The sequence below is a fragment of the Numida meleagris genome, chromosome 18 (assembly GCF_002078875.1).
Source record: "Numida meleagris isolate 19003 breed g44 Domestic line chromosome 18, NumMel1.0, whole genome shotgun sequence".
Taxonomy (NCBI): domain Eukaryota; kingdom Metazoa; phylum Chordata; class Aves; order Galliformes; family Numididae; genus Numida; species Numida meleagris.
This window is the reverse complement of record NC_034426.1, coordinates 6,440,998-6,468,962: the sequence shown is the minus strand read 5'-3', so window position 1 is coordinate 6,468,962 and position 27,965 is coordinate 6,440,998. Positions and strand designations below refer to the sequence as shown.

The window sequence follows — 27,965 nt, the reverse complement described above, 5'->3', positions numbered from 1 at the left end:
CAGCCCCACAGCACCCTGAGACACCACAGGTCCCTGTGGATGTGACCACCCCATGGAGGGGATGTGCACCAGTGTGAGCATTAATCCAGCTCCTGACCCTCCTGCTGCCTCTGGGAGAGGATGGTTTGGCCACACCAGGGCTGGGCACAGCTGAGCGGTCCCCGCCTGCTGGGCAATGGAACGCGGAACAATTTGCAAATCCATCTGCAGCCTTGCCCTGACTCAGTGTCTCCCTGGGAGCTGGCCAGGCATGGAGGCAGAGCACAGCCATAACACAAACACCACCAAAAATAGGTCAGGGGCTGCAGGGCCCCCTTCTGGGGGCTCAAACCCCATGCACCCACCCACACATTTCGCACCTTGTGCAGTGCAACAGGCAGACCCCGAGCCTGCAGGACTGGGGGCTGGAAGGGTGCCTGATGCCTGCAGATGGACAGTGGCAGTCACTCACTTGCATCAAAGACAGCCTTCAGCGCCTGGATGTCCGTGGCGACGCCGGAGATCCTGTAGATGCCGACCTCCTCGATGCCCCTCTTCTCCACCTCCTCAATGCACTGGCGCACAATGTAAGGCACCTTGGAGCGCTCGCGCCTGGCTCAGAAAACAGAGGTGTAAGCAGTGATTGCTGGGACCCCACCAGCCCTGTGTCCCCAGACCCCACAGGGAGTGGGACGGCAGCCACCCGCAGCCCTGCACGCACTTTGTCACGACGCTGATTTTGACCCCGAAGACGCCGGTCTGCTTTTTGGACGGGGTCCTCTTCAGGCTCATGTCTCTGCTCGTGAACTTCATGGAGAACTCCACCTTGATCTGCGGGAGATGCCCCGGTTGTCACCCCTGTGTCACATGGCCCCATAGCCCGGACCCCAGCTGGCAGCTCCCCTTGGAGAGGAACCAACAGCCCCAGCCCGAGGAAGGGCCTTTGGGCCCCGCTTACCCCATTCATCTCAATCACGTCCATGTGCCAGTTCTTGGTCTGCACCGCCTGTGGGTCCAGCTGTGGGGAGAGACAGCACGTGAGGGTCCTCGAGTCCCCACCTGCTGCCACCCCCCAACCCGCAGGTGGTGTCGGACACCAGTGGGGACAATCCGGGGTCCCTTGGGTTGGGTGCTGAACCCATGTGGGATTGGTCCCCCAGAGCCCCCAGCTGAACACACACCCCAGAGGCAAGAAACTTCCAAGAATCGGGACTATTTCTGGAGGCAGATTGATGGAACAGAACTAGGGCAGCATTTTCCATGCAGAAAAAAACAACATCTCCCAATAGCCAGGGCTATTTATAACCCCTGGGAATGACGAGCTCTGCTATTTCTAGCTTTCGGGCTAGCGGGGGACTCGGTGACACTTCCCCTGGGCCACAGCGAGGTTCTGGTGTTCCCAAGGCCCTGACATGGGTGGCAGCAAGGTGGCACAGAGCTGTTCCCAATCCCCAGTGATGTGGGACTGGGGCAGAGGTGACAGCAGTGATTCTGAACCTGGAGCATGGAGATCAGGGACCTCATCCCGGAGACATGACAGCAGGGGTGAAGAAGGCTGCCACCAGCTCGCCTTCCCACAGGGATGGGGACTGGGATCAGGGGGTCTGCTCCCACTTGAGGGCATGGGGCTCTGCTGCAGCAGCCAGCTCTCACTCCAGTGGCTTTTTGGGGCTTTTTGGCCCCCAGCTGGTGGCATTGATCTGGCCCCATCGATCCCTGTAATGCACAGGGCAGGCAGCGAGGCAGCGCCCGGCACTAATGTCCCCTCAGGGAAGGCAATGGGATGCCGGTTCTGGGGCTGTGTACTTGCAGCTGCCAGGCGAGGCTCATGCCACACATGTGAGGTCACTCCTCAAGGACACAGGAGTTTCCTCTGGCAGCTGCTGGCTTGGTTGATGCTCGAGGCAAGCATCAAGATGTCCAGAGCTCCAGCCACTGAGCTGCCATTCCCCTGCCACAGCTTCTGCCTGCTCATGAAGCCACTGCACATTGTGTTGGGGTCCCTCATGTCCCCTCTTGCACACCAAGACACCAAGTTGCCCTGGCTCCCTGCTCAGCCCCAGTACCATGGCTGCTGGGAACAGTGAGGAGGAGGAGGAAGAGGAGAAGGGAGGCTGCGGCTACTCTGGGCTCCCATGGGGCTCCACAGTAGGTTTGGACGCATGGATCTTGAGACTTCAGCTGGACTGTGGCCAGCCTCAGCCCTGTAGCTCCATGTCCCTAGTGTCCCCTCCACCACAGTGCCACAGCACGCCCACCACAGCCCCCTGCACGGCAGCACTACAGTTCTGGCTCAGGACCCTTGGACAGATGCAAGGGGCTTTCACCCCTTTCCATATCTCCTGCATGGCAATGGCACAGGGAATGGCTTGTCACTGCAGCCCCAACAGCGATGAGTGAAGCCATTCACTGCCCAGCCAGGTCAGGAGCCACAGGCCTCTGCACTCGGCAGCACGAGATTAATTGAAAACAACACGCACATCTGCCCCATCCCCATCCCGTGGGTCCCCCTGGCTCTGATGACCCTGGCAGCGCACATCTGGAAGGGCTTTAGCAAGCTCTGAACAGAGCCATAATAAAAGCCAGGTTGGATGCCGCTAGCGCTGCAAACCTCACCATGAGCACGCTGCGTTCCCAAGGCTGCCTGCCACACCACGACCCCCCTACTTCTGTCACTGCCCCACATTGGAGATGGCTCAGCTGGAGTCACTGAGCTGCCCTGCAGCTGGGGCTGTCCCTGTGCACCGTGGGGCAGTGGGCTCGGGCCTGGCCCCAGCACTCCCCAAGCCCTGCCCATGGCCCCAGTGCAGCTGGCAGCGCTGCCACATCCCCATAGGGCACAATGTCTTAGCCAGCCTTGTCCCCACATGTGGGAGGATGGATGCGAGCATCTGCCCACGCAGTGCTGGCAAACACCCAGCCTCAGCGACTGTCACCATCACCATCTCCTTCTTCTGCACCAAAGGGAGCTGCCTCACTCCAGCACGACCCAGTAATGTCCCCAGGCTGGCAGAAAGGATGGCGCAGGTGACACGCTGCAGTCCCAGATGCCAGGTGCTGTGCACGAGCTCTGTGCTGAGCTGGATGCAAGCATCACCCTGCAGCCAGGTGAATGGGTCACAGGTGCCTCTGCAGGACAGCTCCCTCCTGCCCGCAAGGACAGTGCTGTGACACACCCAGGCCGAGGAAAGCACAGAGGCTGTGCTCACTGCTGGCGGCAGGGGGACCTGTGCAGTGGCCCCAAGAGCTGAGATGCTGCTGGGTACATCCCTTCTTGTGCCTCATCCATGAGGTCACTCGATGCCTCAGCCTGGGGTGAAGCCATTCTGAGCATTGCAGTGACTCACCGGCGTGGCGTCACCCCATGTCACCCTGGGAGTGAGATCCCAGTGGAGCTGCTACAGTTGGGGCCATTCCACATCATTTTGGCACCTGGGGGGAACCCAGCCTGGCCTCCAGGAGCAGCCCAGCGAGCGGGGGATCCTCTGGATTCCACATCCAGCTCCTTGCCCACAGAGCTGGCAGTGCCAGAGCTGTGCCATTGGGGAACAGCAGCCCCTGCAGCAGCCCAAAGCAAAGCATAGCCCAAAGCAGCAATTCACAGCCCCATCCAGCAAGATGCAGGATGTGCTCTCTGCACACGGGGACCCCGCTCATGGACTTGCTGTGGCCAAACTCCTCGGCAGGACAGCTCATGGTGCAACAGCCCCTGCTTGCCCGTCTGCCCCACATCCTGGAGCAGCAGCGAGAAGCACAGCCCGCTCGGCTTTTGACCCAGCAACAGCCCCCAGCAGCCTCCTGCTCAGCCCTTGCTGCCCCTTAATCCCCGGGAGTGGCGGCTGCACAAAATCGAGGTTAATGCTGCTGCGTCACAGCCAGCCCTGCTGCCACAGAGCCCCCCGTGCTGTTGACAAACTGAAGCCACACGTGCAAGGGCAGCTCCTGCCCACCACCGCCTCGAGCCAGCATGGGAGGAAAGCCCCTGGTATCCCCCAGGACAGCCTGAGATGGTGCTGTCCCCCCTGTACCTCATCGTACTCCAAAGGCAGACAGCACTGATGGGGCTGCAATACAGCTGCAACGCAACACCAGAGTGAGGGCTAGGGGCAGGGGGGCTGCAAACCAAGTGGCACCTAACACCCGTGGGGGGGTGCAGCACCTCGGGGTGCTGGGTCCCCTCCCAGCCATTCATGGGGTGTTGCACCCCAAGCGCATCCCAACCAACGCAGCACAAAGCAGCTCAGCATCCCCCAGGGAAGAAGGGAAAGAGGAAAACAAACACCGAGAAGGCAGCTATTTCTAAAAGCTCCCAAAGCACCCGAACAGAGCATGCAGAGCCCTCTCCCCCAAAGCAAGTGGGTAGTGAGGCACCCCCACAGCCACAACCCCCCCTCAACAAAGCCACCAGCCAAAAGCCACAGCACGGGAAAGCCATCGGCTGCCCCTCACCTCCTCCCGGTCCCCCCGCACCTTCTGCCGCAGCAGCTTGCTGCGCACCCGGCCCCAGAGGCGGGCGCCGGTGGTGGGGGGCCGCTTGCCATCGGGCTCGTCTGCACCCGGCTCCAGGTGCTCGCCCCCAGCAGCGGGGCCGCTGTCCGGCTGCACCAACACGTCGGTCATCGCCACCGCTTCGGCTCCGGGGACGTGAGAGGAGAGGCTGGAGGACCCGAGAGGGGCCCCGGGGGGGTTAGGACAGCGCTGGCATTCCCACTGCTGGGGCACGGAGCTCAGCGGTGGCCGGCCCGGCTCGGGCGGCAGCAGCAGGCTGGGCTCATCTTCCAGGGTGTGAGCCAGGCTGGCGAGCAGCGGCTCGGCAGCCCCAAAGCCTCCCTCCCACTGCGAGGAAGTGACTCAAAGCAGCCCCCCCCCGGCGTCCCCCACGCGTTAACTCCCGCCCTGCCGCCCGCCGTGCTGCTCGGGAGGGTTGCGCAGCCCCAGCTGACACGGCGCCGGAGCATTCCCAGCCCTCTGAGCAGCCAGGCTGGGCCTGACAAGAGGCATGGAGTTGGTGCTTTGGGGTTGCCCTACAAGCTCTGGGGAGCAGGGATCCCTCCGCACCTCCCCATCCCACTCTGGACCTCATCACCTCCACTGCTGGGTGAGTGAGGAGGGAACAGAGCGGGGCAGAGGATGGAGATGGGGTGCACTGCTCTGAAGCATCACCACAGCTCCTCCTGGCACACAGGGACAGGGCAAGGTGACAGTGTGGGGACTTGCACAGCCCCCTGTCCCCACGGGGCTCAGCACCAGGAAGGATCCAGCCCCCAGGTCTGCATGGAGCATCCCGTGGGTCCCTGCAGGTCCAGGAGAGCCTCAACACCACAGATCTCCCCCTGTGGAGCCTGTGCCAGCTCCGCACCAGGGGGGCTAGCCAGGGGGTGATTCCCTGTGAGTACTGCAGGCACCGTGCCCATGACAACACAGTCTCTGCTTCCAAAGCTTCATCTTCTCCCCTTGTCCCAAAATGCAGCCACATGGCCAGGAAGGGTCTGCTCCCTCCTGCCCCTGGCAGCCCCCCATGGCTCTGAGCCCTCCTGACACACCCACTGCCCAGCCCCTTGCCAACCTCAGCCCTGTGCCTTCCGTTCCTTGCTGCTAACTGGAATCAGCACCATCTCAGGGACCAAGTAAGAGCAATCCTGGGCAGCATCTCTGCCTTAGCAGCTCAGAGCACAGAGTAAGGATGCAACAACCCAGGCACCCACAAGCAGCAGTGCCTGTCCTGCCCATACCTGCTTCATTCCTTTCCCTGTCTGCCACCACTCTGGTCATGCTGCAGCCAGCCCTGCCCAGAGCAGTGGGGCTGGGTGACAGATGGACAGCCCTCTCCCAATGTCAGAGACACCACGGCATCCAGCCAGGTCCTCCTCTGGGCAATAAACCCCGAGGCCTCCTCTCTTTCCCTTTCTTCCTACAGGACTTTTGCATAGCAGAGACAAGCTGTGCTGTCCCCATCCTGATCCCCGCATCTCCCAGCGTGACTCATGTTTGTTGACATGGGCTATTTCCGAGAGCACAGCTGGGCTGAGCCCCGCGAGGCATGGAGCCCCTTCCCCGGCCTCTTGCACGCTGCTTGACCCCATATCACCCCTGCCCTGCGCCAAGGAGGGCAACAGATGGGCAATTTTGGGTATGAATGAGCCCAGAAGAGCCCCATCTCCCATCCAGCACCCAGTGTGGTGCTGTCCCCACTTGGTGCCTCCATCTCAGCAACATTTCCGTGCTCCTTCCTCCCTCCCCAGGGACCTGCCCTCAGCTACTTTCCCATGGAGCAGGCAGCCATGTCGGGCACTTTGAAGCAGGCTCAGGTTGGAGGCACGTGTCCCCAGAATGACACTGCCCCCAGCACAGCAGGGAAGGCAGCCAGACCAGGGGTCCTGCCAGGAAACGGGGGGGGCATTCCCCATTGTCCTGCTGCCGCTCACCTGGGAGCATCTCGGGGCAGCCGAGGCCTCCATCCTCCCTGCCTGGTAACCGCCAATCAGAGGCGGCTCAGCTGTTGCCTTGGAAACACCCGTTGCCATAACAGCAGCTGATGGAGGCGCAGGCGAGGCAGATGGTGGCAGAGGGGGACAGCCGTGGCCGGCAGAGTGGGACGGCTGTGCTGGCGTGGGAGATGCAGGGCGGCACGCTCAGAGCCCTCCCTGGGGCAAGCAGGCACCGAGCTCACAGCCCCACCTTGGGCAGAGCAGCCCCATTCCTGCAGCCCCTCCGCCATGGGGGCAAGGGCTGGATGCAATCCTCGGGGTGACCACCGGCTTTGCCAACTCCCCACGTTCCCTTTGTGCTTTGAGCCTCTGCTGAGGCCATTGTGAGCTGGAACCATCCCCCGAAGGCCTAATGCACACCATCTCCCAGCCCAGCAGACCAGCCCCAGGAGGGTGAGAAGACGCCTGGATGCCCCAGCACATACCTGGATCTGCCCCTTGCCCATGATCTTGTCCACGATTTCATTGTTGTCCTTGTTGAGCTTGGTCTTGTCGTAGCATTTCTCATAGCAGAGGATGCGCAGGGACTGGGAGCCTTCCAGCTCAATCTCAAACTCCTGGGGAGAGGAGAGAGGATGGCTCAGCACCAGCACCCAAACTGGCTTCAAAGCCCGGGCTGGAAGGTGGGCACGATCCCTTCCCCAAATCCCACAGTCTCCTCTCACCTCATTCCACTGCGGCTCCGTCGTGTCCCGAAATACCCTGGTCTTGGCTTTGCTGACAAAGTAGCCAAAGGAATCCACCTCCAGTGTGCAGTAGAGGTCTGGGGGAGGAGACACTGCTGAGCATCCAGCAATGTGTTCCCACTGCCAAACCATGGGATACCGGGGCAGAGCAGGGCCACATGCAGGACCAATCTCCCCCCCCCCTCCAGACCCTGCACACAAGGGCAGGTGCCTGCACTTACTGGCCGATTGCTTGAAGCCCTTGGCGGAGTGGACAATGACGTGTAGGAACCCATAGAGCCCAGGGGACTCATCGTCTGCAAGACAAGGGGATGTGTTAGGGCTCCGGTTTTTACCCTCCAGCACAGCCCCCAGGTGACACCTCAGTGTCTCCAGTTCCCTGCAGGGCTGTCCCAGAGGTCTGGGGAAGGACAAGCATCCACCCTGCCCAACAGCCCCACTGGGCATCCCGATGCTGGGGGGATGCTCCCACCCCAAAGCCAGTCCCACGTCACAGCTGGGAGCGCAGTGCCTGGGAGCCCAGCTGCGCTCCCGCAGTGCCACCTGCTGGGGACATGTCCCCGTGCACAGCCAGGGCCGCCGCAGCAGAGAATGCACAAGAGGCCTGGGACACAGCACATCCTCCCTGCTGACACCCCCGTGCAGAGAGGGGCCAGCAGCCTGGTAGTCACTCACCATCCTTATTGCTGGTGACCGGGATGTTGTGGACGGTGCGTAGCTTGAAGCAGGACCCTGTCAGCACCTGCAGCTCCACCGAGCTCAGCACAAAGGCCTGGAGGTCTGCGAGAGGACAGCAGAGGAGCTTCAGAGGGACATGGCGAGCGCTGGCCCCAGGGACCAGATAGCAGTGGTTGCAGTTCCACGGGCTCGACCCATCCCAGGATTTGGGGGGAAAGACTACCCATGGGGGCCTCAGCAGGCCAAGAATTACCTTTTTTCTGCAGTTTCTGAATGGCCTCCCTCCATTCGGACCTCTCGTAGTCGGAGGACAGCAGGAACAAATAACTCTGGAAGAGAGAAGGCAATGCTAGAGGGCTGAGACTCATCCCTCCTTGGCCAACACAGCCCTGTCCTCTCACCTGCAGCCCTGCTTACCTTCCCATTGCGGTTGTGGATGCGGAAGGGAATGGCAGGCGAGTTGAGGAGCAGCCAGAACTCATTCTCAAACATCTTCTTCTTGAGGCGCTCGATGGCACGGCTCTGCCCTTTGTTGGCTTTCTGCAGGCAGGGAGAGGACACATGGGCTGAGTCGGGGACAGGCAGGCAAGATTTCATTGGCATCCGCAGCACCTTGGTGTCCCATCCCAGTATGGGGACATCCTGGCACTCCACAGGCATCCCACACCCTCCTCTCACCTCCTTCTGCACCTCACTCTTGATGGCCGAGATCTTCATCTTCATGTCCTCCAGCTCGTGGTCGGGGATGACGTGCACCTGCGGGCAGTGCTCCGACTCCTCCGGTGAGGGGAACACCAGGTCGGCCAGGGGCACATACCACTTGCAGTCGTACTGCTGGTGCTTCCTACAGCCGAGGCGTGAGCACTGAGAGATGCCTCCCAGTCCTACTGGATCCCACTGGAGGATGGGGCATCCAGTTCATCTCCCCCAAACCCAGTTCCCTTCTTACCCCACCGCTGTCTTCTTCAGCTTGGCGCAGAGCAGCACGTCGGTGAAGAGGAAGACGTGCCGCAGCTTCCGCGAGCCCTCCGACAGCTCCACCAAGAAGCCGTCCTTGATGAGCTGCCGGGTCTGCAGGGAGCAGGGCGGGTGTAAGAGCAGGAAAAGAGCATGCGGCAGCACATAGACACCCCTGCCCCTCTCCATGTCTCAGCCCACAGGTCAGTGTCCCCTGGGTATCATTTTGTGTCCCTGGATGTCAGTAGGGTACCAGGGAGCAGCAAGGATCAGGGCTCGACCACCCCCCTGTGCCACCCTGCCCGTCTCACCTCCCCCTTGGGAGTGGTGACCGCTGTCCTCCGGGGATCAATGTCCTCATTGATGCTGGAGAGGAAGTTCTGTGAGATGCGGAGAGCGTCCTGCAGCAGCGGGTAGTCGGGGTGGTCAGATGGGGTGTGCTTGAGGAGGTCCTGGATGGGGTGGGCATGGGGTGAGTGACCCAAGGCTGCTGCCTACCCTGCAAGACCCACATTGGGGTGCCCCCTACACTGCTCCCCAGGCTGTGGGACCCCAACAGCAGCAGGACGTGGCTGGTCCGGCCTGGGGACACAGCCATCACAGGTCACCTCACCCTGTTACACCTCATTGTCCCCATCCTGCCCCAGTACTGGCATCACACTCACGTGCAGAACGAGGGTGCTCCGGGTGACGCGGTCGATGGGTTTGTACAGCAGCGCTGTGGGAGACACAAGGTGTCAGTTGGCACTGCCTGTGGGAGCTCAGCCCCTCGAAGCCAGGAACTTTCTCAGTTTCCCTTCTCACTCCATGCTGGGTCCTGTGCGGCTCCTGCCCCAGCCCTGCTCACCCACCCAGTGAGATCCCTTCAGCCCCAGCAGCAGGACCTTCCTCCTCCTTATCCCCTCACGGTGCTGGGTCCCAGCACCCCATGGCTCATTGCTTGCACATCCCTCTGGGCTATTTATACCCAGACTGAGGCATCTGGATTTTCCCGGCGATTCGGATCACTTCCTCAAACTGCAGGGCCCCAGTGGGGAAGCGCTGCAATCGGGAGAGGAAGAGGGAAACGTGCTGACCCTGCACAGCGCTATGAGTCATGGAGAAGCTCCCAAGGAGCCTGGAGGAGGGTGCTGTCTGACAGCCCCAGGCGACAAGGGAAGGACTCTCCCCCACTGCAGCCGCTTCCCCACACCTCGGTGGCAGCACGGAAAGCTGGAGCTCCTGCAGCGCTCAGTGAGAGCCAGGAGGGAGGGGACGCTCAGGGTGCCGCCCCGCCTTGCACACAGGGAGGACGCAGCCTCCTGCTGCCATCGCTACGGGCACAAACAAAGCACCTGGGAGCCCGACGCGTACCCAGGAGGGGCTGATCCGGCACAGAACCAACCCCACTCCAGCACCGTCCCCATCACCGCGGTCCCCAGGGGCTGGATGACAGCAGGCAGAGCGGCACGGAGCCAAGAAGGGCGATGCAGCTTCAAGATGCTCACAGCATCCAGCGAGCAAAAGCAGGACCCTTCCCCATCGCAACCTCCGCACAGAGCCCCATCGAGCAGCTCTCTCCCCACCTCCACCACCAACACGAGCCCCATGAGCCAGGCGAGCGCGTGGCCACGCTGCCAGAGCCGGGCGGTTCGACAGAGCCCGGAACAAAGAGGCGCCCAACTTCAGGCTGCAGAGCACGAAGCCACCACCGTCCCGCAAAGACGTCGGCCCCGCAGCAGGTGAAACGCTCCCCCCGCACCACAGCCCCCGCCAGCCCTCACCGTAGGTGCAGTTACAGCAAAGCCGGATGATAACGAGGATTTCCATGGCAGCCCCTTCTCCGCGCAGCCATCCCTGCCTCCCCTCGGCAGCTCAGCCCAGCTGCTGCGCCACGGCATCGGCCCTCAGCACAGCTCTCAGCTCAGGAGGAGGAGGGGGTGGGCAGGGGGTGGGGGGCTGCTGCACGCCCCCAGCATCCTCGCGAGGGGCGTCCCCCCCTACCCAGCGCCAGCGCTGCGCATGGGAACGCAAAAGGGCTCCGCTGCCGGGAGCTGCCTGGTAATGCACCCGCAGACAAAAGGCTGCAGCCCCCTCCCCACGCCCGCCCCTCGCGTGCCGTACCCTCCATGGTGACGGACGTGTGGCTCTCCTTCGAGTCCTTGGGGCCCTTCACCTTCAGCTCCTAGGGAGGGAAAGGGCAGCAAAAAGGGGCTGGGGCAGGGCATTCCTCAAGGTTGGGAGGTTCTGCACTGAGACTCTCTCCCACCCCCATGGGGCCTGGCCATAAGCATGGGGTGCTACTAGCTAGGGGTGGCTCCAGCCACGCCCCCAGGTCTCCCGAAAGCAGTATCACAGCTCTGGTCCCACTGAGGGGTCCCAACACCCAGAGGGCACCACCACTCTACACAGCTGGAGGTGGTTCTGCTTCACAGACAGTACCCAAAAGTCCCCAGGGCAGGGGGAACCCCTCTGTAGGGTGCATGTGGTTGACCCAGCTGTGGGAACAAAGTCCCCTTCCCCACCCCATGACACATGCTCTGACCTCATGGCACGACCCCGTCCCCACTCACCTCTGAGATCTTCTGGAACTGGTAGTTGCTGTGGCTGCACTTCTCCGCTGTTTCCAGCGCAATTTTGTAGTTATCCACAAAGGCCTTGTACACCCCGAGCTGGCTGGCCTGTGAGTGGGGGGGAGAGTGGGATCAGCGAGGTGCCCACAGTGTCCCCTGCACCCTCAGAAGCCAGGCATGGCCATAAACCACCTCAGTCTGTCCCTCAAGCAGAAGGGGATGTGGGTGACCCAGCTGAGCAAGGCGCATACCAGCTTCTGGAACAGGTGGCCCATGGTAATGTTGCTGTCCCACTGCTGCACCTTGGGGCACAGGTTGTCATAGAACTCCTTGTGGATCTCGTAGATGTCCTGGATCTTGTAGAAAATGGTTTCAATCTGCTGCAGGGTGAGGACGGGCTGCGATGTAGTGGCTGTGGCCTTCAGCGGCTTCATGGGCTGCCGAAGGAGAAGGGAGAGCATCTGAGAGCGGGGCCCCAAGGATTCCTCCAGCCCAACATGGGGGGCAGCTCTGGGACAGCCCCAGCCCCCAGCATGAGGGTCAGCCAGTGCAGGGTCTGCTCCCTGCCCCTGCACCCTGAGACTTGCCCGTCCCAGCAGCAGTTATGCAACCTCATCTCCGCTGCAAGGGCCAACGCAGCCATGGGAGGAAACAGGACTAGACACTTCTGTGCTGGGCAGGCTGGCAGGGGCTGCCTGGGGAGGAGGGACCCCAGCCACCCATCCCTTCTGGTGACCCCCTTGGGGAGGGGGCCCGGCTGTGCTCACCAACAGGAGTGCCTCCAGCTGGTTGATGTAGATCTCCTCACTGGCCAGGAAGCCGGAGAGCACCAGCTTCCGCATCTCCAGCCCTTTGCCAGCATCTCGCTCGCCCTGTGTAACACAGCAAGGAGCCCAGCTCAGCAAGAGGTCAGCATGGCACAGAGCCCCTCATCCCACCGGCTCTGGCATCCCCACGAGGACACATCCCTTCCAGCATAGGGACACCACAGCAAGGGCCGGGTACGTGCCTGCAGGACAGCACGGCCAGGCTGGAGCCAGATGGGAAGTTGGGGCGGCACCAACTTTGCTTGGCCCCGAGCCCAGCACTGCGGGCAGTGCTCCAGGGCGGCACAGTGAGGTAAAACCCTCCCAGGGCAGAGTCCAGAGGCACCCAAAGAAACCATGCCCCAAGGACTGGCTTTGTGAGCCAGCACCACCCTCCTCCCAGCTGGGGTTTTCTCTGGGAAAGTGCCACCCCTGCGGTCACCATCGGACTCTGCGTCACTACTCGTTGGCATCAGAGCAGGTCTGGTGCCAAGGGCTTTGGGAACAGCACCCATCCAGGCACACCAGAAGCTTCTGCTTTGCTCAGAAGGGATGCACATCTCACCAATGATACCAGGTTAAGGCATGACCCTGGATGCCTCTCTTGGGCTTTGGACTGCCTCAAACACACGCTGTGCCCAAAACTCCCAGCCCAGCACTAAAGCTCACTCTCAGGAGCTAGGCTTTGCCAACCAGAGCAGCACCAGGCAGAGACAGCCCTGCCTTAACCCAGCTGTTACAACCTAATTTGGAGAGCGAGGACACAACTGCCAGCTTGTTGCTCCAGGCAATTTGGGATGGCTAAGCGGGACCACAACCCTCTCTCTCTGCCAGCCTTGGGCACCACACCAAGGGTACGGCAACAGCAGCTTCACACAGGAGCCATGAGCAGCCCCCCCGGATGGAAGCACAGCCAGGAAGCACACACCACGCCTGTCCCACCGCGTGTGGGCACCGCTCAGTCCCATCCCATCAGCCAGCTCAGAGCCCAGTGCTCCCTGCCCAGCGGCACGGTGAAGGGCAGGCTGCAGGGAGCTGTGTGGGGGGAGCACAGGGAGCCTGCTTGGTGCTGGCGGGCTTGCTGCCATCATTAGTCACGGGCTCTTCCTGCTTCCCCCAAGGCTGGGCTCTGTGAGAGAGCTGGGAAGATAAGGGGAGCGCATTTGCACCCGGGGCCATGATGCCCCTGGGGACGGTGTCAGTGGGAATCCCACAGCCCCAAGGGGCAGGAAGCCCACCCTCACACAGGGTCCAGCAGCCACTCTGTGCAGGAGACCCGAAGGAGAACTGGGATGGAGACCTCCTCCACCCCCCATGAAGCAACCATGCTAGGTGGGCTAGAAGGCAAGGGGCTGTGGCTAGAGGTACCAGGACACCTCCCGGGCCAAAGTACCAGGGCTGGGAGCAGTTTAGGGAGTTTGCTCATGGCTGTGCAGTGAGTCAGAGGCACAGAGTGGTCCAGCCTCATCCTGAGCATCCCAGCTCCGCCAGTGCAGCAGCCCACCCCAGCGGACAGGCACAAGCACTGGCTGAGCTCTTGCCACCCGCTTTCCTCCCCACCCCTGCCCTGGGAAACCTCACACCCACGCCCCAAGGCCCACGCTGGCAGCAGCAAGGCACCCATTTCCATCCCCACCCCATCCAGCACTGAAGCAGGGTGCCCCATGGGTGCCCACCTTCTCACTGGCCGAGAATGGAGACCCAGGGCTGGTGGGGGTTCCTGGTTCAGAGTCATCTTCATCCTCCAGGACTTTATCCAGGTACCCTATGGCTTCCTCTTCCTCCTCCATGGCCTGCTAGGCACCAGGGGGGCTGCGAGGACCCCACAAGGCTTCGGACGTGAGGACTTACGCAGCCGAGCCAGCCGAGCCTGACTCAGCCCTGGATGCCGGCCACAGCCTCTGGATGAAAGGAGCCATTATGGGATCCCCGGTGCTCCCGCCTGCCCCAGTTCAGGCCGTCAGCCCCGCTGCGGGGCTCTCCCCAGGCAGCGGCACAGCCACCCGCGCGTGACGGCAGCGGGGACAGCAAGGTCACCCGAGCGGGGACGGAGGAGCTGCTTGGCTCTGCCTTGGCCAACGCTTTCCCCGGGTGCTCCGCCAGCGGCGTAGGGCAGCTGCCCGCCGTGCCGCTCTGCTCTGCTCCGCTTGCAGCCAGCGCTGCCGCTCCGCCCTGCGCTCTCGCTACAGGAAATGCATGTCTGGTGTGGAGGTGGGGCTGCTCGCACTATGGTCAAGACAGCTTGCCAAATGCTTTTTCGGAGTTACGGCACTGGGGAAGCCAGAGAGCTAGGGGGAACTCCATGGGGAGGGGTCTCCAACCCTCCATCCACAACTCCATGCCCACCCCAGACTTGCCAGCCAGAGCAGCAAGCAACAGAGCACCCATCCTGCCTGCTATAACGCACGAGTATCCCCGTGCAGAGGGAGAGCTGGACCACGGGGTTCTCCAGTAACCCCTGAGGGCAGCAGAAGGGATCAGGTCTCATTAGGGCATCTGACTTCCCACTCTCAGCCCTGCGGGTACAGGGACCCTAGGCCCCTGCCTGCTCCATAGGAAACCTCAGCAGGGAAATGGTGCTGATGCATGATACTTCCCAGAGCACCCGGTCTGCAGCCAGCAATTCTGCAGGGCTTCACTGACCCTGGCAAGTGGGACAAGCAGGGGCTGGGGATGCAGATATCTGCAGGAGCTAATGCAAGAGCCGTTTCAGCCGTTTTCCCATTCTCCTCCGCAAAAAAAAAAAAAAAGGGAACCAGTAGCTGCGGATGCTCAGCCCCCACAAGCTTCTCGCCTCCCTACTCCTCTCAAAACCTGTAACAAACCACTGGTGCATGAAAAAAGGGAGGAAGGACTTTCTGGAGCCCTGCTCTGCATCCACGCTGCACCTCAGGGTTTGCCCATTTGGTAAGAGGGCTCTTTCTCAGGACCCCATGACACAGCCATGGAGTCACCAGGGAGGGGAGAGCCACCTTCAGCACCAAACCAGCAGCATCCTGTGCTGTGGCCACAGCCTCTACCAGGATGCTCGTGGCTGCAGGTGTGATGAGCTGGTCCCCATGCAGCTGGAGGAGTTCTGGGCTCAGTCGCAGTTACCCTAGGAGCTCACAAGATGAGACCCTGCCAGAGACATGCCAAACTGGAGATGCCACCTCCAACACCAGGTGGATATGGAATGCCAGGGTGAGCCAGGTGCCCTACGCCACCCAGAAAACAAGGCTCCAGCTTACACGTGTGCCTACCCAGAGGTGCTCCAAGACCGCAGCTGCTGGCACCCAAAGGCACTCCCCCTAAGCCCCAGCCCAAGCAGCTGCAGATAAAGGGATCAGAGGCAGAGCTGGCGCTGAGCTCTAAAGCCCCCAATCCTGTTAGTGCTAGGCCAGCACTGAGCTGAGACGGCCACTGGAGATGGCATCACCGTCTGAGTGCGAGTGGCAACATTCCCTGGGTCACCCAGAGCCCCACTGCTTCCCCAGGACCACCTGCCAGGGGATGAGACCCCCTCACAGTAGTGTGCCAGGGTGGGGGCAGGCTCAGTCCCATGCTGGGGAAACAGAGGACCATGACTGGGGACACAGCAGCTTGCCAAGGGGTGATGGGACTCATGGGACCCACGTGGGACTGGACACAGAGGATGCTGTGCAGCACCCGTACCCTGGGGAGGAAGCCACACCTCTGTGCTCCTCCGCCTCAACATCCGGGTTAGGGCCTTAACTCCTTCCATGACAAAAACCTTCAGATTTTCCACACCGCCTCCTCCCATGTCCCCTTCTCCCCCCATTCCCCACAAAGCAGTCCCTACACACAGAGAGCAGAGGTAGCCAGTGCCCTGCCCACGGGACAGCAGCCCCCAGGTCCCTGGGCAGGATTGCACCCCTTGGGTTATAGAGAAACCCTAATTCTGGAAAAAAACATCCTCCATTTTCAGTTTCCCACTCCAAAGCTTTCCAAATTTCCCTCCTGGGAAAGGTGATGGATAAAAACCCAGCAGTTCTGCAAGGATGCTCGAGAGCCCAAAGAGTTAAATCTGAGTTTCCCTTTAAAGAGAAAGGGGTGGACACGGTGTCCCGCGACAGCTGGCAGGCTGTCCCCAAGTGCCACTAGATGGAGCCTGCAGCACGGCTACGCCTCCTCGTCCCACAGAGAGCCAGGGGACACAGAGGTCCATCCCAGCATCTCCCACTTGGTCTCCAGCCCCCAGCCCCTGCTGTCTGCGGCAGTGTCACCAATGTGACCCGTGGACACAGCACCATCCCCAGTCCTGGGTTTGGGAAGCCAAGCAGACAGTCACATGTGTCACAGTGACACCAGACCATCACCAGGAAAGGAGACACATCCCAACCCCAATTTTCACAGGTCCTAGTGCCAAGCTCAGTGCCCAGCCCACCTACCCCTGTGCTGAGCCCATCGGTGGGTGTGGGTGAAACGCCGTCCCCGCTCTCCTGGCCCCGAGCGCTGAGCTGGGGGGACATGGTGGGTGACTCATCAATGTAGGGCATGGTTTCCGAGCCCTCTGGCAGTGCTTTGGGCTCCTCGTTGCCCTCGGCATCGTAGTCTTCTGCACCATAGTTGAAATCTGCCAGAAGAAGAGAAGATGGCAGTGAGCATCCAGGAAGGAGGGGGCTGGTGTGGGGACAGGGACACTGAGCATTCCCTGTCTCCATCCCACCCCACAACGACCCAGGGGCTCACAACCCTGTTCCCAACACCCGGGGCCACGTAGGGACAAGGACACCCGCTCCGCACGGCTGCTGCTGCCCACCTGCCGACCAGCAGCTCTTTTCCCTACATTTACATAATTCATGCTGCCGGGAAGCCGCAGGCCGCGTCTGTGTGGGGGCAGCTGCTCCTCCAGACAGCCCGGCCCTGCGCCAGCAGCCCTGCCCTCAGCACCAGCGAGCGTTGGAACCGGGCTGCCATCCAATCCTCCTCATCCTCGCTGCATGCCAGTGAGGGGGACACGGCCACCCCACCTGGAAGAATGGGGACAATGGCAACCTGGGGGATGTGGGAGAGATGCCATCGCGGTGGCTTGGGACATGGCAGAAGGGCTCTGCTCACCCTCACGCCGCCACCAGGCCGTGCCACCACTCTTTGTAGGCAGCCATGTCCCCCTCTCCCCACACACAGAGCCATGCTGGGGACCTTCAGCCCTCGGTGGGGCCCAAGAGTGCCAAGCAGCAGTGCGAGGCCTGGGGGCTGCAGGGAGGGCCCAGGGCGCAGCGGGGGCCCGGGGTACATCCGAACCGGTTCCCATGGCAACGGCAGCGCTCGGCGGGAAGAGGCGGCTGCAGCAGCCCCGAGATGCTGACAAAGGGGAGGGGGAAGGGAGCCCGGCTGCAGCACAGGAACCCCCCAGCACCTCACAAAGGGGACGAGGACCCCAGCCCCTTGCCCTGACCCCTTGGGGTATCCCCAGGGCTGAGTTCCCCTGCAGAAGGGCACGGGTTTGCATCCATCCCAGGCCAAATCCTGCACTGTTGTCGCTTCACCACCCCACAGCCCCAGCTGGGGAGTCCCCTGGCTCCTGCCAGTGTTGCTTGTCCCATTAATATTGCATTCAGCTCAATATTTAAAGTGGATAAATCTTTAAATCAAAGAGCGCAGGGCCAGGAGCCGTGCAGTGCTGGCAGGGAGGGATCAGGACTGTCCTACATCCCAGGGCAGGACAGGGAGCCCAGCACAGGACAGGACATCCCCATTCTGCCAGGGCAGTGCAGCTGCTCTCAGACCCGTCTTCATTAGCAATTAGCTGCTAATGAGCAACCTCCAGAGGCCTGAAACCAGCACCTTGCACCACCACCCCTGGGGAAGCCCAAAGCCCCTTGCACAGAGGCCCTTCGTAGGCCAGGGTCTAACAGGAGGAGCAGGGAGGGGGCAAAGCTGAAGGTTCCCCCCTGAAAATCTCCAATCCCGCACCCCTGTTGGCCAAGCTCTGCAGTTCCAAGCGGAAGCACAACACCCCCGCCCTGAGCCCACCCCATCCCAGCACCCAAAAATGATGTGGAAACAACTGAGGCCATGCCAGCCCTGCCAAAGCCACCACCTCTGCACTGGAGCCACAGCAGCAGCCAGCAGCAGCAGGAGCCCACGCTGAGCCCAGCAGCAGCGCTGGGACCTGGCTACCTCCCCACCCCATTGCCAGCCTTGGGAGGAGCTCAGGTAACAAGGAATACCATTTTAATGAGGCAGCTGGGGACCTTGCCAATTGCCTCCGGCAATGGAGGCAGCGACAAAGGCACAGAGGCACAGAAGGGGAAGGGACCAGTCCATGGAGATGCAGCAATGACCCCAGACCTCAAGCACCCATTGCTTGCCCCCAGCCCGAGCAGATTTCAGCCCTAGGTCTGACCTGGAGATTAGCTGCAGGCAGTGTCCAAAGAGACATGGAAGGAGAGGGACCCTTGGCAGAGACCTGCACCCGCTCAGGAGCCCAGAACACAGGAGCCCTGGGCACCCAGGAGACACCACCAGTGCTGTATCTCCACCTGCACCAGGACTGCAGGACACCAGGAGGTGCCTCTTGGCACCCCAACCTTCACAGGGTCTCTGGAACAAAGCCCTCCATGTCCATAGAGCAAGAGTGGCTCCAGCACCGCACTCACTACGAGGGCAGACAGACACAAGTCAGGATGTGCTGCAAGCAGGAATCCACGGGGACATGCCATCACTTGGTGCACAGATCAGTCCCTAATGCCACCAGGGGAGGGGAACCTTGCCCATGCACAGGGGACACTGAGGGTCTGTCCTCTGCACCTCCCTGCCTGCAGGGCCCAGCAAGCCCAAATCGCACTGCTCCCTCCTCCCCCTGCAGCTGCATTGCCCCTGCAGCCTGTTCTTGTGCCCATGCCAAACCCAGAGCTATTTTTGCTCCAGCAGCAGTGGAAACCCTCCTGCTCCACCCAAGTTGTGGGAACAGAGGAATCAAAGCCCACTCCAGAGCCCCTCACCCAAATCAGCCATGGCCTGGGCTCCCTCAGCAGTGCTGCAGCCCCCAGCACCAAGGGCTTGCGCCGGAGGGACACGGGCACCATTGGAGTCTCACAGCACGGTGGGGTCAGGAACACGTCCCCACGTGAAAAATCACATCTCAGCTCTGCCACCCAAGCTGACACCAGCGAGATGATGCCCAAGAGGGAGTGTGGCCAAGGGCGGCCACTGGCTCCTCCCAGCACGGGCAGGTGACAGCACTGTCACAGCAGCACAGTGTGGCATTTCCTTTGCTTTCCCAGTTGGGCACATACAGCTTCCAAGGCTCCGCACACCTCAGCGCTCACCTGCCCTACCCCATTCCCACAGTTCAACATCCCCATAGCGGAGGGAACAGATTTTGCCATTCCCAGATTGCAAGGTTTGGGAAAATGCCACGTTTTTACTGGGTGAAAATTCACCATGACAACAGGGATGCGTGAGCTGGCCTCAGACCTGCCTCCACAGGCCTCCTCGACACAAACAGCATCTCCTCCTTACCCGCACTGCATCCTCCCTGCTGGCACAGCATCCCAGGATGCTCACAAGCCCAAGTGCTGGGCACTCACTGCTCCCATGTGCCACCGTCTGTGGGCATCCTGATAGTCCCCGGCACCGTGGGCTCTGCAGGGAGGCAGCCGTGGGGAGGCTCGGTCTGGAGGCCTGCACAAGCTGGCACGGAAGGATGCTCTTGGCTGCAAGGGTCTGGCTTGGGGGATTCAGGATGGAAAACTTCAGGGGACTCAGCCCCATGCATCGTGTCCCCCTGATCGACCCCAGCTCTGGGTTCATAGGCACAGTGAATTGCAAATTCAAACGTGGAATTATCCCCAATCCCCATCCTGCCTCCCCACCCAAACCTGCCCCACAAGTGCCAGGCTCCGTGCTCAGCCACTTCCCAGCTAACATCCACAGGAGAATTCACACCCCGAAAACCACGCAGCGGTGTGCGCAGGCTCAGTGCTCCCCAGAACAAATGGCAGAGACTCAAGCCCCCCATGTCCCAGCTCTGTCCCAGGCTCCCTGGGATGCTGATGCCTGCACCGGGTGTCCCAGGACCAGCACAGCTGAGGCTCATTCCTCCCACACCAGGTCCCGGCTGCCCATCCATGGGGCCAGGAGGGATTCATAGCCCCAGTGCTGCTGCAGGGGACTCCCTGCCAGCCCTCAGGTTCCAGCGCTGCGGGACTACGTTTCCACAGCACCCTCCTGCAAAAATCACTGCTGGGGGAGAGGAGACGACCCAAACCCACAGAGAGTCAGGGACTGAAGCAGCACCCCTATCCCCAGGCACCCCGTGGGCACAGTGAGCTGTCACATCGCACCGGCACCAGTAAGCCTCACCACGCCAGTGCTTCTGCCACCCCTGGAAGTGGACACGGGTCCCCACTTCCAACCATGGTGAGCGCTGCCGTGGTGTGCAGGATGCTCAGGGATGGGGGAGCGCAGCCCCCACCAGCATCACCTGCCCCCTGCCCGCCCTCAGCTCAGCATCACCAACACAGCATCCATCCGTCACCCAACAGACAGTGGGGGTACCCGGCCCCCCGAGCCCTCCCGGCCCCCCGCCCCGAGCACGTACTGCTGTAGAGGGTGTCGATCCAGGACAGTCGCGGCAGGCCGCGGTGGCTCAGCGGCTCCATGCTCGGTGCTCAGCCCCGCCAGCCGGCTCTCATCTCACAACAAAGGCAGCGAGGGCGGGAGGCGGGGGGCTGCAGGCCCAGGCGGGGGCTGGCTGGGAGCAGGGCACGGCCGCCTGCCCGGCCGCACAGCAGTTCTTCTTCTGCCAGGGGAGCCCAGGGAAGGAGGTGCTGGCTGGCGATGGCAGTGCGTCCCGCCTCCCGCCTCTGCCTCGCCGGGGGGGAGCCGAGCCCTGCGTCCCCCGCACGCAGCCACGCCAGCCCCCCGCGGTGCCTGGGGACGGAAGCTGGGGATGGTGGTGCATGGGCACAGGGGTGCGAGGTTCCATGCAGAGCTCCAGGCAACCCCGGAGACCATGGGGGACACGGGAACACCCACCTCTGCCCCAACCTCACTCTCATCTCCACGCCCCAGGGATGCCCCTATCCCAGTCAAATCTCACCAGCTGAAGGATGCCCAGCACCCAGACTCCCTCCTGGTCCCACTCCCCAGAAGGAGCCAGCACCCAGAGAGCCCCCTCGCCACCCCCACAAAGGGCTGACAGAGCGTGTCACGGGTAGGCAGGGGTTAAACTGCCCTCCCCATCTGCATGTAGCCAAAGGAAATATAAAGTGCCAGAGTCATCAACCCCAATATGTCAGTGCGCCAGCCAAGCGTTCAGCCTGTCCTCCTCCTGCCCGCACCCGCACCACTGCCCTTGTCCTGCCGGTGTGGGCGGCATCCCGAGCCACTGCCCTCGGCCACATCCTGCCCTGCATGGGGACAGGCTCAGACCAGGCAATGGGGATAGCTGGGAGCTGTGCAGGAGGGAGGATGCTGTGCCAGGTACATGGGGAAGGCAGAACACCGGGGTGTGAAGTGCCAGGACATGGAGGGCATCGGCAGCCACCACACCTGGAAAACTCAATGGGAACACTGCCACCACCCCGTTCCCAGCTCCCAGGGATGCTACTGCCCTCAGAGGTGGTAGATGCATTTTGGGGAGTGCAGCTTGGCATAGTCGCCGGCACACGGTGCTGCCCAGGCGCAGCCCTACGTCCCCAGGGGCCGCATCCAGCCCCCACGGGCTGAGTCACTGTATGCTGAGTCAGTGTTCCAGGTGCTGCCATTTCCCAGCCCTCATGCTCCTGGGTGTCCTGGGGACACCCACACCCCCATCCCAGTGCAGGGTGCTGCCGGCACCACCGCACAGCTCCCCTCCTCAAGCCGTTGGCACATATGGTGCTGGGGGGGGTGGCAGTGGGGTGATACACTGCCCCACACAGTGAACGCATCCACTGCTCTCCTATCCCCAGCAGCCCCCATCTGAACGACCGCAAGGCACAACCAGCCCTGATGCAAAGCCACTTCCATCCTCCCAACCCCTGCGCTTTGGCAGCGCTCTCCAAGCCCACGCATCACAAGCCAGGGCTGGGGATAGGGACGGAAGAGGTGGAGGAGGAGGAGGAGGCAGCAGCTGCTAGGGCTGCAGCAGGGAGCAGGCATGCAGAGGCACAGCAGAACCAGTCCCCACGATGGTGAGGTGTGGGGCTGAGCGCACACATCCTCCCCAAGAGCGGAAGAAGCTGAGTGCAGGAGCAGCAGCACCGCTGCGGGGGTGCAGCACCAGCACAGCCCAGCACAGAACGGGGGCAGGCAGCTCTCAGCATCTCCTGTGCAGCTGAGTGTCTGTGCATGCTTTGTCTACATCACTCTCCTTGTGCATCAGGGTGAGGAAACTCCTGCCTCTCCTGAGCAGCACTGGGTGGGGAGGACCAAGGGAATCTCCCCAAAGTGCAAACACCCCGTGAAGAGCCAGCAGTGAGAGCAGCAAGCGTCACAGCCCAGAGATGCTCAGGGAGGGAGCTAAGGGTGCAGCCCAGCTCTGCTCCATGGAGGTAGGAGTCATTTGAAGCCACATGGAAATATCCCATGGATTTGGGGTGAAGGAAACGCTCAGTATGCACCAAGATGCCCAAAGCAGTGCCATTCCCATGCCAATACTGATGGCTGCATGCAGCAAATGCATCTCCTGTGGGCCAACCAGCTGCGCCAAGCACCTGTGCTTTATTTTGGTTACTCCACTCTATTTGCCTTTGCAAAGAAACAAACAACCAAACCAAAACAAACAAACACAACCCTACTCCTGCACATGGAGCACACCCAGCTCCCATCAGCAGTGCCACAGCATGGACACCCAGCAGCTGGCAGCACTGCACTGTAGGAAACACACACTCCAACACCCCCTGACTGCTTCTGCCCATGGCTCTGGGTGCAACAGCTCACAGAGCTGGGAGCATCCCCACGACAGAGCCCAGGCCGGGTGCCCCCACACTGTAGCCCCGTGCCCTGCCAGGTCTCACTGCTCTGCTGGCCGCAGCCGGGCAGCCCACGCGCTGCTATTTCTGGGCTCTTGCACAAGAGGCTGCTCCGGCCGCAGCCACGCGGCCCTGGGGTGCTGGAGACGGGCAGCGAGGGGAAAGGGAGGGGGAGGAGGATTTAGTGGAGAACACCCAGCCAAAAGCAGGGTGAGAGGGGCTGGGGAAGCCCCAGCACCATCCCGGGGGGCTGCGAAGGAGAAGGAAGAGGTGGTGGTTGGCAACTCGGGAAGAAAGCGCCCCAAGCACAAAGGTCTCCATCTGCCAGAGCTCTGCACCGTCCCAAAGCTCGTGGCTGTGGCTCAGTGCAGGGCAGACCCGCTCAGCCCCAGGCCAGGCTCTGCTCCTGAAACACATCCAAGGGAGCCGAGAGGCGTCGCTGCTGCTCATCTACATATGCAAATCCTCCTGCTTAGTAAACACTGATAAAGAGAGGAGGGATGGAAAAGCCAAGCCTATTTTAAGATGGTTTTTAGAGGCAAGGAGGGGAAATCTGAGTGCACCCCAACAGCAGTCCCATGTGCTGCAGCTGCTGCTCCTGTGGACGCTGTCACAAGGTCTGCAGGAGGAACCTGGAGATGCTGGGGGTAAATGCACCATTTTTCCTGGACAGATGCACATTTTAGCCCTTGGCTAACCTGGGCTCCCTGTTCCTACCCAAAGGAACACATCCCCCACCAGCAGAGAACAGGGAAAAGAGTTTTCCTGCAGCTGATGGAGGGGGAATATCACCAGCAAAGACCTCGCTGCACAGAAGTGTCTTTCCAGCCAAAAAAAAAAAAAAAAGAAAAGAAAAGCAAAACAGATTTCACGGCCCTGGTAGGACTTACAATGCAAATGTATTCAGGCCCCGCGGGGTACTTCTTTACAGTTTTCATTAATGGTGCCAACCTGCCCCAATGTCACCTCCCCAGACCCCCCCGTCCCCAGGCAGCTTGGTGCTTGGAAAAGCGCCGTGTCCTGCACCTCCCAGCACAGTGCTGGGCCCCACAGCAGATGGGGACAGTTCAAAGGTCCCAGGCAGGGCTCACACACACACACACACACACACACACACACACACACACGCTGGGGTTTTGTTCCCTCCCAAGCAGTTAAAATTAAACACTGCCACTCTGCGTATCCTTCCCGCACCAGAAGAGGAACTCGCCGCGCACTCAAAGCCAAACAAATGCTTTTCCAACAGTGGAAAATACAACAAAGTTAAAATTAAAAAATAAAGAGGACACAAATGTCACGGCCAGGCTCAGGGCTGACAGCGGCCACCCACGCACCTTCAGCTCCAGCGCCGGCCCGAAGCCCCTCCTTGCTGTAAAGGGGGGGGAACGGATGTACTGAGAAGCAGCAAAGTGACGGCATAACATTTCACTTTCCATCACCTCCTGCACGCCACGAGCTGCTCTGGACAGAAAGAGATGCACGGAGACAAACCTTGGACTGAGCGCTGTTTCTTGTTCTCCTTTTTGTTGGGGCTTTTGGGGATCTTACAAGAGAGGGACGAGGTGTCAGCAGGGCACAAGGGTGCCTGGGGCAGAGCTGATGAGCATCAGCTCTGTTGGGGCCACGCCGCCGCACTCGCGATCCCTGTGCCGTGGGGACCCCACTGCTGTCCCCAGGACCCGGTTCACGCTTCCCAAGGTCACAGCAAAGTCACGGAAGAGACCATGAGATGTGATTCCAGCTATCGGAGAGATAGGGATTTCACTCACAGCATCCTGCTGTACCCACCAGCCAGCCCCATCACCAAACATTCTGCCTATTCCTGCTCCCAGCCCCACACCTCATCCTGCTGGGCTGCAGCGCGTCTTCAAGAGGAGTTCATGCAGCAAAGCAGCTTCACACAAAGCAGACCTCTTCCTAAACTTCCCAGCAACGAAATTGAGCATGGAAGTGTTCTGCCTCTGACTGCAACCCAAACACTGGGCACAGAGCATCCCCCTGACGTGCATCCCCTGGTCTCTTTCTAGGTCCCCAGCACAGGGACAGGTGATGGAAAGATGAATGGAACGCCAGCCCTTTGCACACTTCCTTTCAGCCATCTGCTCACTGACACTCCGATTGGGTCGGCCCTGAGCGAGCTGGCACGGGCGTTATCTCCAATGCCAGCATCACATATCTGGCTGTCACATGCCCTCCTCTCATGCAATAGCTGCAGACGGAGGCATCTTGCAGATATCCTCGCTTTAAATCAGATTAATGACAAGCTACTTAACGGAAACCACTGTGTTTCCCATGGTAATTCCCATAAAGACAATACCCAGCGCCGCCGCATTGCATTACCATGAGCTCAGCTGCCTACAGAAGGAGAGCCCCAAACTTCATGAAAATACTGGGGGACCCCAAACCAGACAGCACGCACCAAGTTGCCAACCACACCACAGCCCAGCTGGCAAGCAGCCCCGCGACCGGGAATTGGTAGCTACAGTTGAACAATAAAAAGAAGTGAGGGAAAAAGGCAGGAGCAATAAATGAGCCGCACGTAACTAGAAAGGGGGATCCAGTCATCAGCCACACGCTGCTTATTGTGCGCTCAGACTGCTGTAAAATGTCAGCACACACTGAGTGCCTTATAACACACAACAAAGCGGTGCTGATGCCAAGGGATCGCATGGGACACGCTGGGAAGAGCCCACCACTGTCACCGTCACCATCAGCATCACCCACGCAGGCCCCAGCTCTGGGAGCCAATTGTTTGGGGTCAGTTGTTTGGGGCAGAGAACAAACCAACCCCAACCAACTGAGCAAGAGCAAAACTAAGGCAAGTCAGTTGCAGAGCCAGCGACACAAGTGCCATCCCCTGGCTGTCAGGGCTGTGTTTGAATCGGGATGAAAGCACATGGCATGATGCAATAACAACTTCCAGGCCGCTGGAAGTAGGACAGCGTGACAGAGCTGGCTGGTTGCGCCCTCAGTGCCACGAAGCACACAGCAGCTTGCAAAATAATGTGTCCTCAGGATGCCCGGACACCTCACATGTCTGCCTTAGTGGCTCCAGGACTTCACTCCAGGAGCGTCCCCGTGAGCTAAGTCACACCTGGAGGAAGTGGCTTTTGGGCAGCATCCCAGCCCCGAAGGTGGCTGCTGTGCTGGTGGCACGTCACCAAGAAGTGGCCTCATGAGATTGGCCCAAGGACGGGGCCTCAGCACAGGATGCCCTTGAGAGCAGGACAGCACGGGGCTGGGGGTGATGTTAACTGACAGCACAAGGGCACTGGGTGCTGTGATGGGGACATCCTGGGGAGACTGTCAGACCCGCTGCTGCGCCATGGCAAGGGGTGCACGACCATGTGCAGAGATGGCACAGGACGGGGGGACACGGGCATGACGTCCTCGGATGTGTCACGGGCACGGCACGTGAGAGTGGCCCGGGGGGACAGCACGGAACACCCCTGACCGTGCAACGGGGACAGCCCGGTGAGGAGCTGGCGCGGGGGCCGCGGGGCAGCACGACCCCTCTGCCGTACCGGGGGGGGCCAACCCCGCTGCCAGGCACCGACCCGCAGGGCCGTGCCCCCCCGCCACCCACCTGCCGAGGACGCGTCCTCCGCGCCGGAGCTGCCGTCGCTGCCTCCCTCCGGGGAACTGCCGCGGGGGGCGGCGGGGGGCGGGCGGCGGCGCGGCAGGGCCGGGGGGCGCGGGGGGGCGCGGGCCAGGGCCGCCTCCAGGTACAGCACCTTGAAGCGCTCCTCGGCCAGAGCCCGCTGCAGGCGCCGCAGGTGCCGGCGGCATCGCTCCAGCTCCCGCTCCATGGCCCGCACCGAGCCCAGCTCCATGCGGGGCGCCGGTTCCCCCGGGAATTCCTCCTGCCAATGTCGGGCAAAGTCCTCCCGAGCCGCCGCCGCCGCCTCCTCGCCCGCTGCCATCCCGGGGCTTCCCCGCCGCCTTCCTCCTCCTCCTCCTCGCCCTCCGCCTTCCGCCCCCCACCACCGCCGCGGGCCCTGACGTCGGCTCCCGCCCGGCCCCTCCGGCCCGCCCCCGGCCGCTCCGCCTCGGCACGGCCCCGACGGGGCGGGAGCAGCGCTGCCACCGCCCTCCGGCACCGCCCGGCCCGGCGCTGCTCTCTGCGGCCGGAGCGCGGCGTCCACTCCAAGAATACCGAGGAGGGCACCTCCAGGCTAAAGGAGCCCCGCTGCGGTAGCGGTGCTGACGTAGCGCTCCTGTACCAGCAGCCCTTCCTGCTCAGGGTGCATCCTGGGGGTCTCCTGAGGAGCTCCTGACGCGCATCAGGAGGACGCTGAGGATGCTGGAGTGGTCGTGTACCCGCAGCTGGTCCGAGCCCTTCCTGGTGAGGGTCCACCCTGGAACTCCTGACGCGTGCCAGGAGGATGCTGAGAGCTGAGATGAGGCAGTGTCTGCTGCCAGCAGCATCAGAGCAACGAACCAAGCAGCACAAACCATCCCACACACCGCAAGGAGCTGCTTTCCAGCGAGCAAGGAGTGAGCCTCAATGACACCGAGTAGTGCCCGTGCCATGAAGCTGCCCTGTCCCAGCCCATGTGCTGGGCTTATGGCCATCAGCATCCCCAGGCCGGTGGTGCTCTGACGGTGACACCTGGCATGGGAACACTCTGATGGTGACACCTGGCTTGGTATCACTGACGATGACACCTGGCTTGGTGCACAGTGCTTTGCTCCCCACACCCCACACAGGAACGTTTCCCTTGCGCCACAGGAGGGAGGTGTGGGTGACTCAGGGCAGTGATTCACAGCCCGTGTCCCTTATTGCCACCTGGCTGTGGCCCAGCAGGAAGAAAGCACCCTATTCATTTACACACGATCCCAGGAAGTGTCGCAACAGCCGCCTCCTCCATCCCCACGGTGGCTGCTCTTGTGTCACCCAATTGGGCTCTGG

General features: G+C 61.5%; 1 protein-coding gene across 4 annotated transcripts in view; it reads right to left on the bottom strand.

The window, feature by feature from the left end:
* Positions 1–26,700, bottom strand: part of ABR (active BCR-related) — a 30,317-nt gene extending 3,617 nt beyond the window's left edge. The window contains exons 1-19 of one of the 4 annotated variants that reach the window (XM_021416216.1): positions 26,640–26,700; positions 16,538–16,722; positions 12,108–12,212; positions 11,592–11,777; positions 11,341–11,448; positions 10,892–10,952; positions 9,454–9,506; positions 9,100–9,240; positions 8,781–8,902; positions 8,510–8,675; positions 8,249–8,371; positions 8,085–8,160; positions 7,829–7,933; positions 7,375–7,449; positions 7,133–7,230; positions 6,893–7,024; positions 938–997; positions 701–810; positions 452–591 (exon numbers count right to left, since the gene is read on the bottom strand). In XM_021416216.1, the coding sequence (XP_021271891.1) occupies positions 452–591; positions 701–810; positions 938–997; positions 6,893–7,024; positions 7,133–7,230; positions 7,375–7,449; positions 7,829–7,933; positions 8,085–8,160; positions 8,249–8,371; positions 8,510–8,675; positions 8,781–8,902; positions 9,100–9,240; positions 9,454–9,506; positions 10,892–10,952; positions 11,341–11,448; positions 11,592–11,777; positions 12,108–12,212; positions 16,538–16,645 (1,969 nt within the window). In that variant the 5' untranslated portion in view covers positions 16,646–16,722; positions 26,640–26,700. Of the gene's footprint in view, positions 1–451; positions 592–700; positions 811–937; positions 998–4,449; positions 4,600–6,892; positions 7,025–7,132; positions 7,231–7,374; positions 7,450–7,828; positions 7,934–8,084; positions 8,161–8,248; positions 8,372–8,509; positions 8,676–8,780; positions 8,903–9,099; positions 9,241–9,453; positions 9,507–10,891; positions 10,953–11,340; positions 11,449–11,591; positions 11,778–12,107; positions 12,213–13,822; positions 14,824–16,537; positions 16,723–20,697; positions 20,774–26,639 lie in introns of those variants that run through there. The other 3 variants (XM_021416217.1, XM_021416218.1, XM_021416219.1) reach the window with 3 other exon arrangements.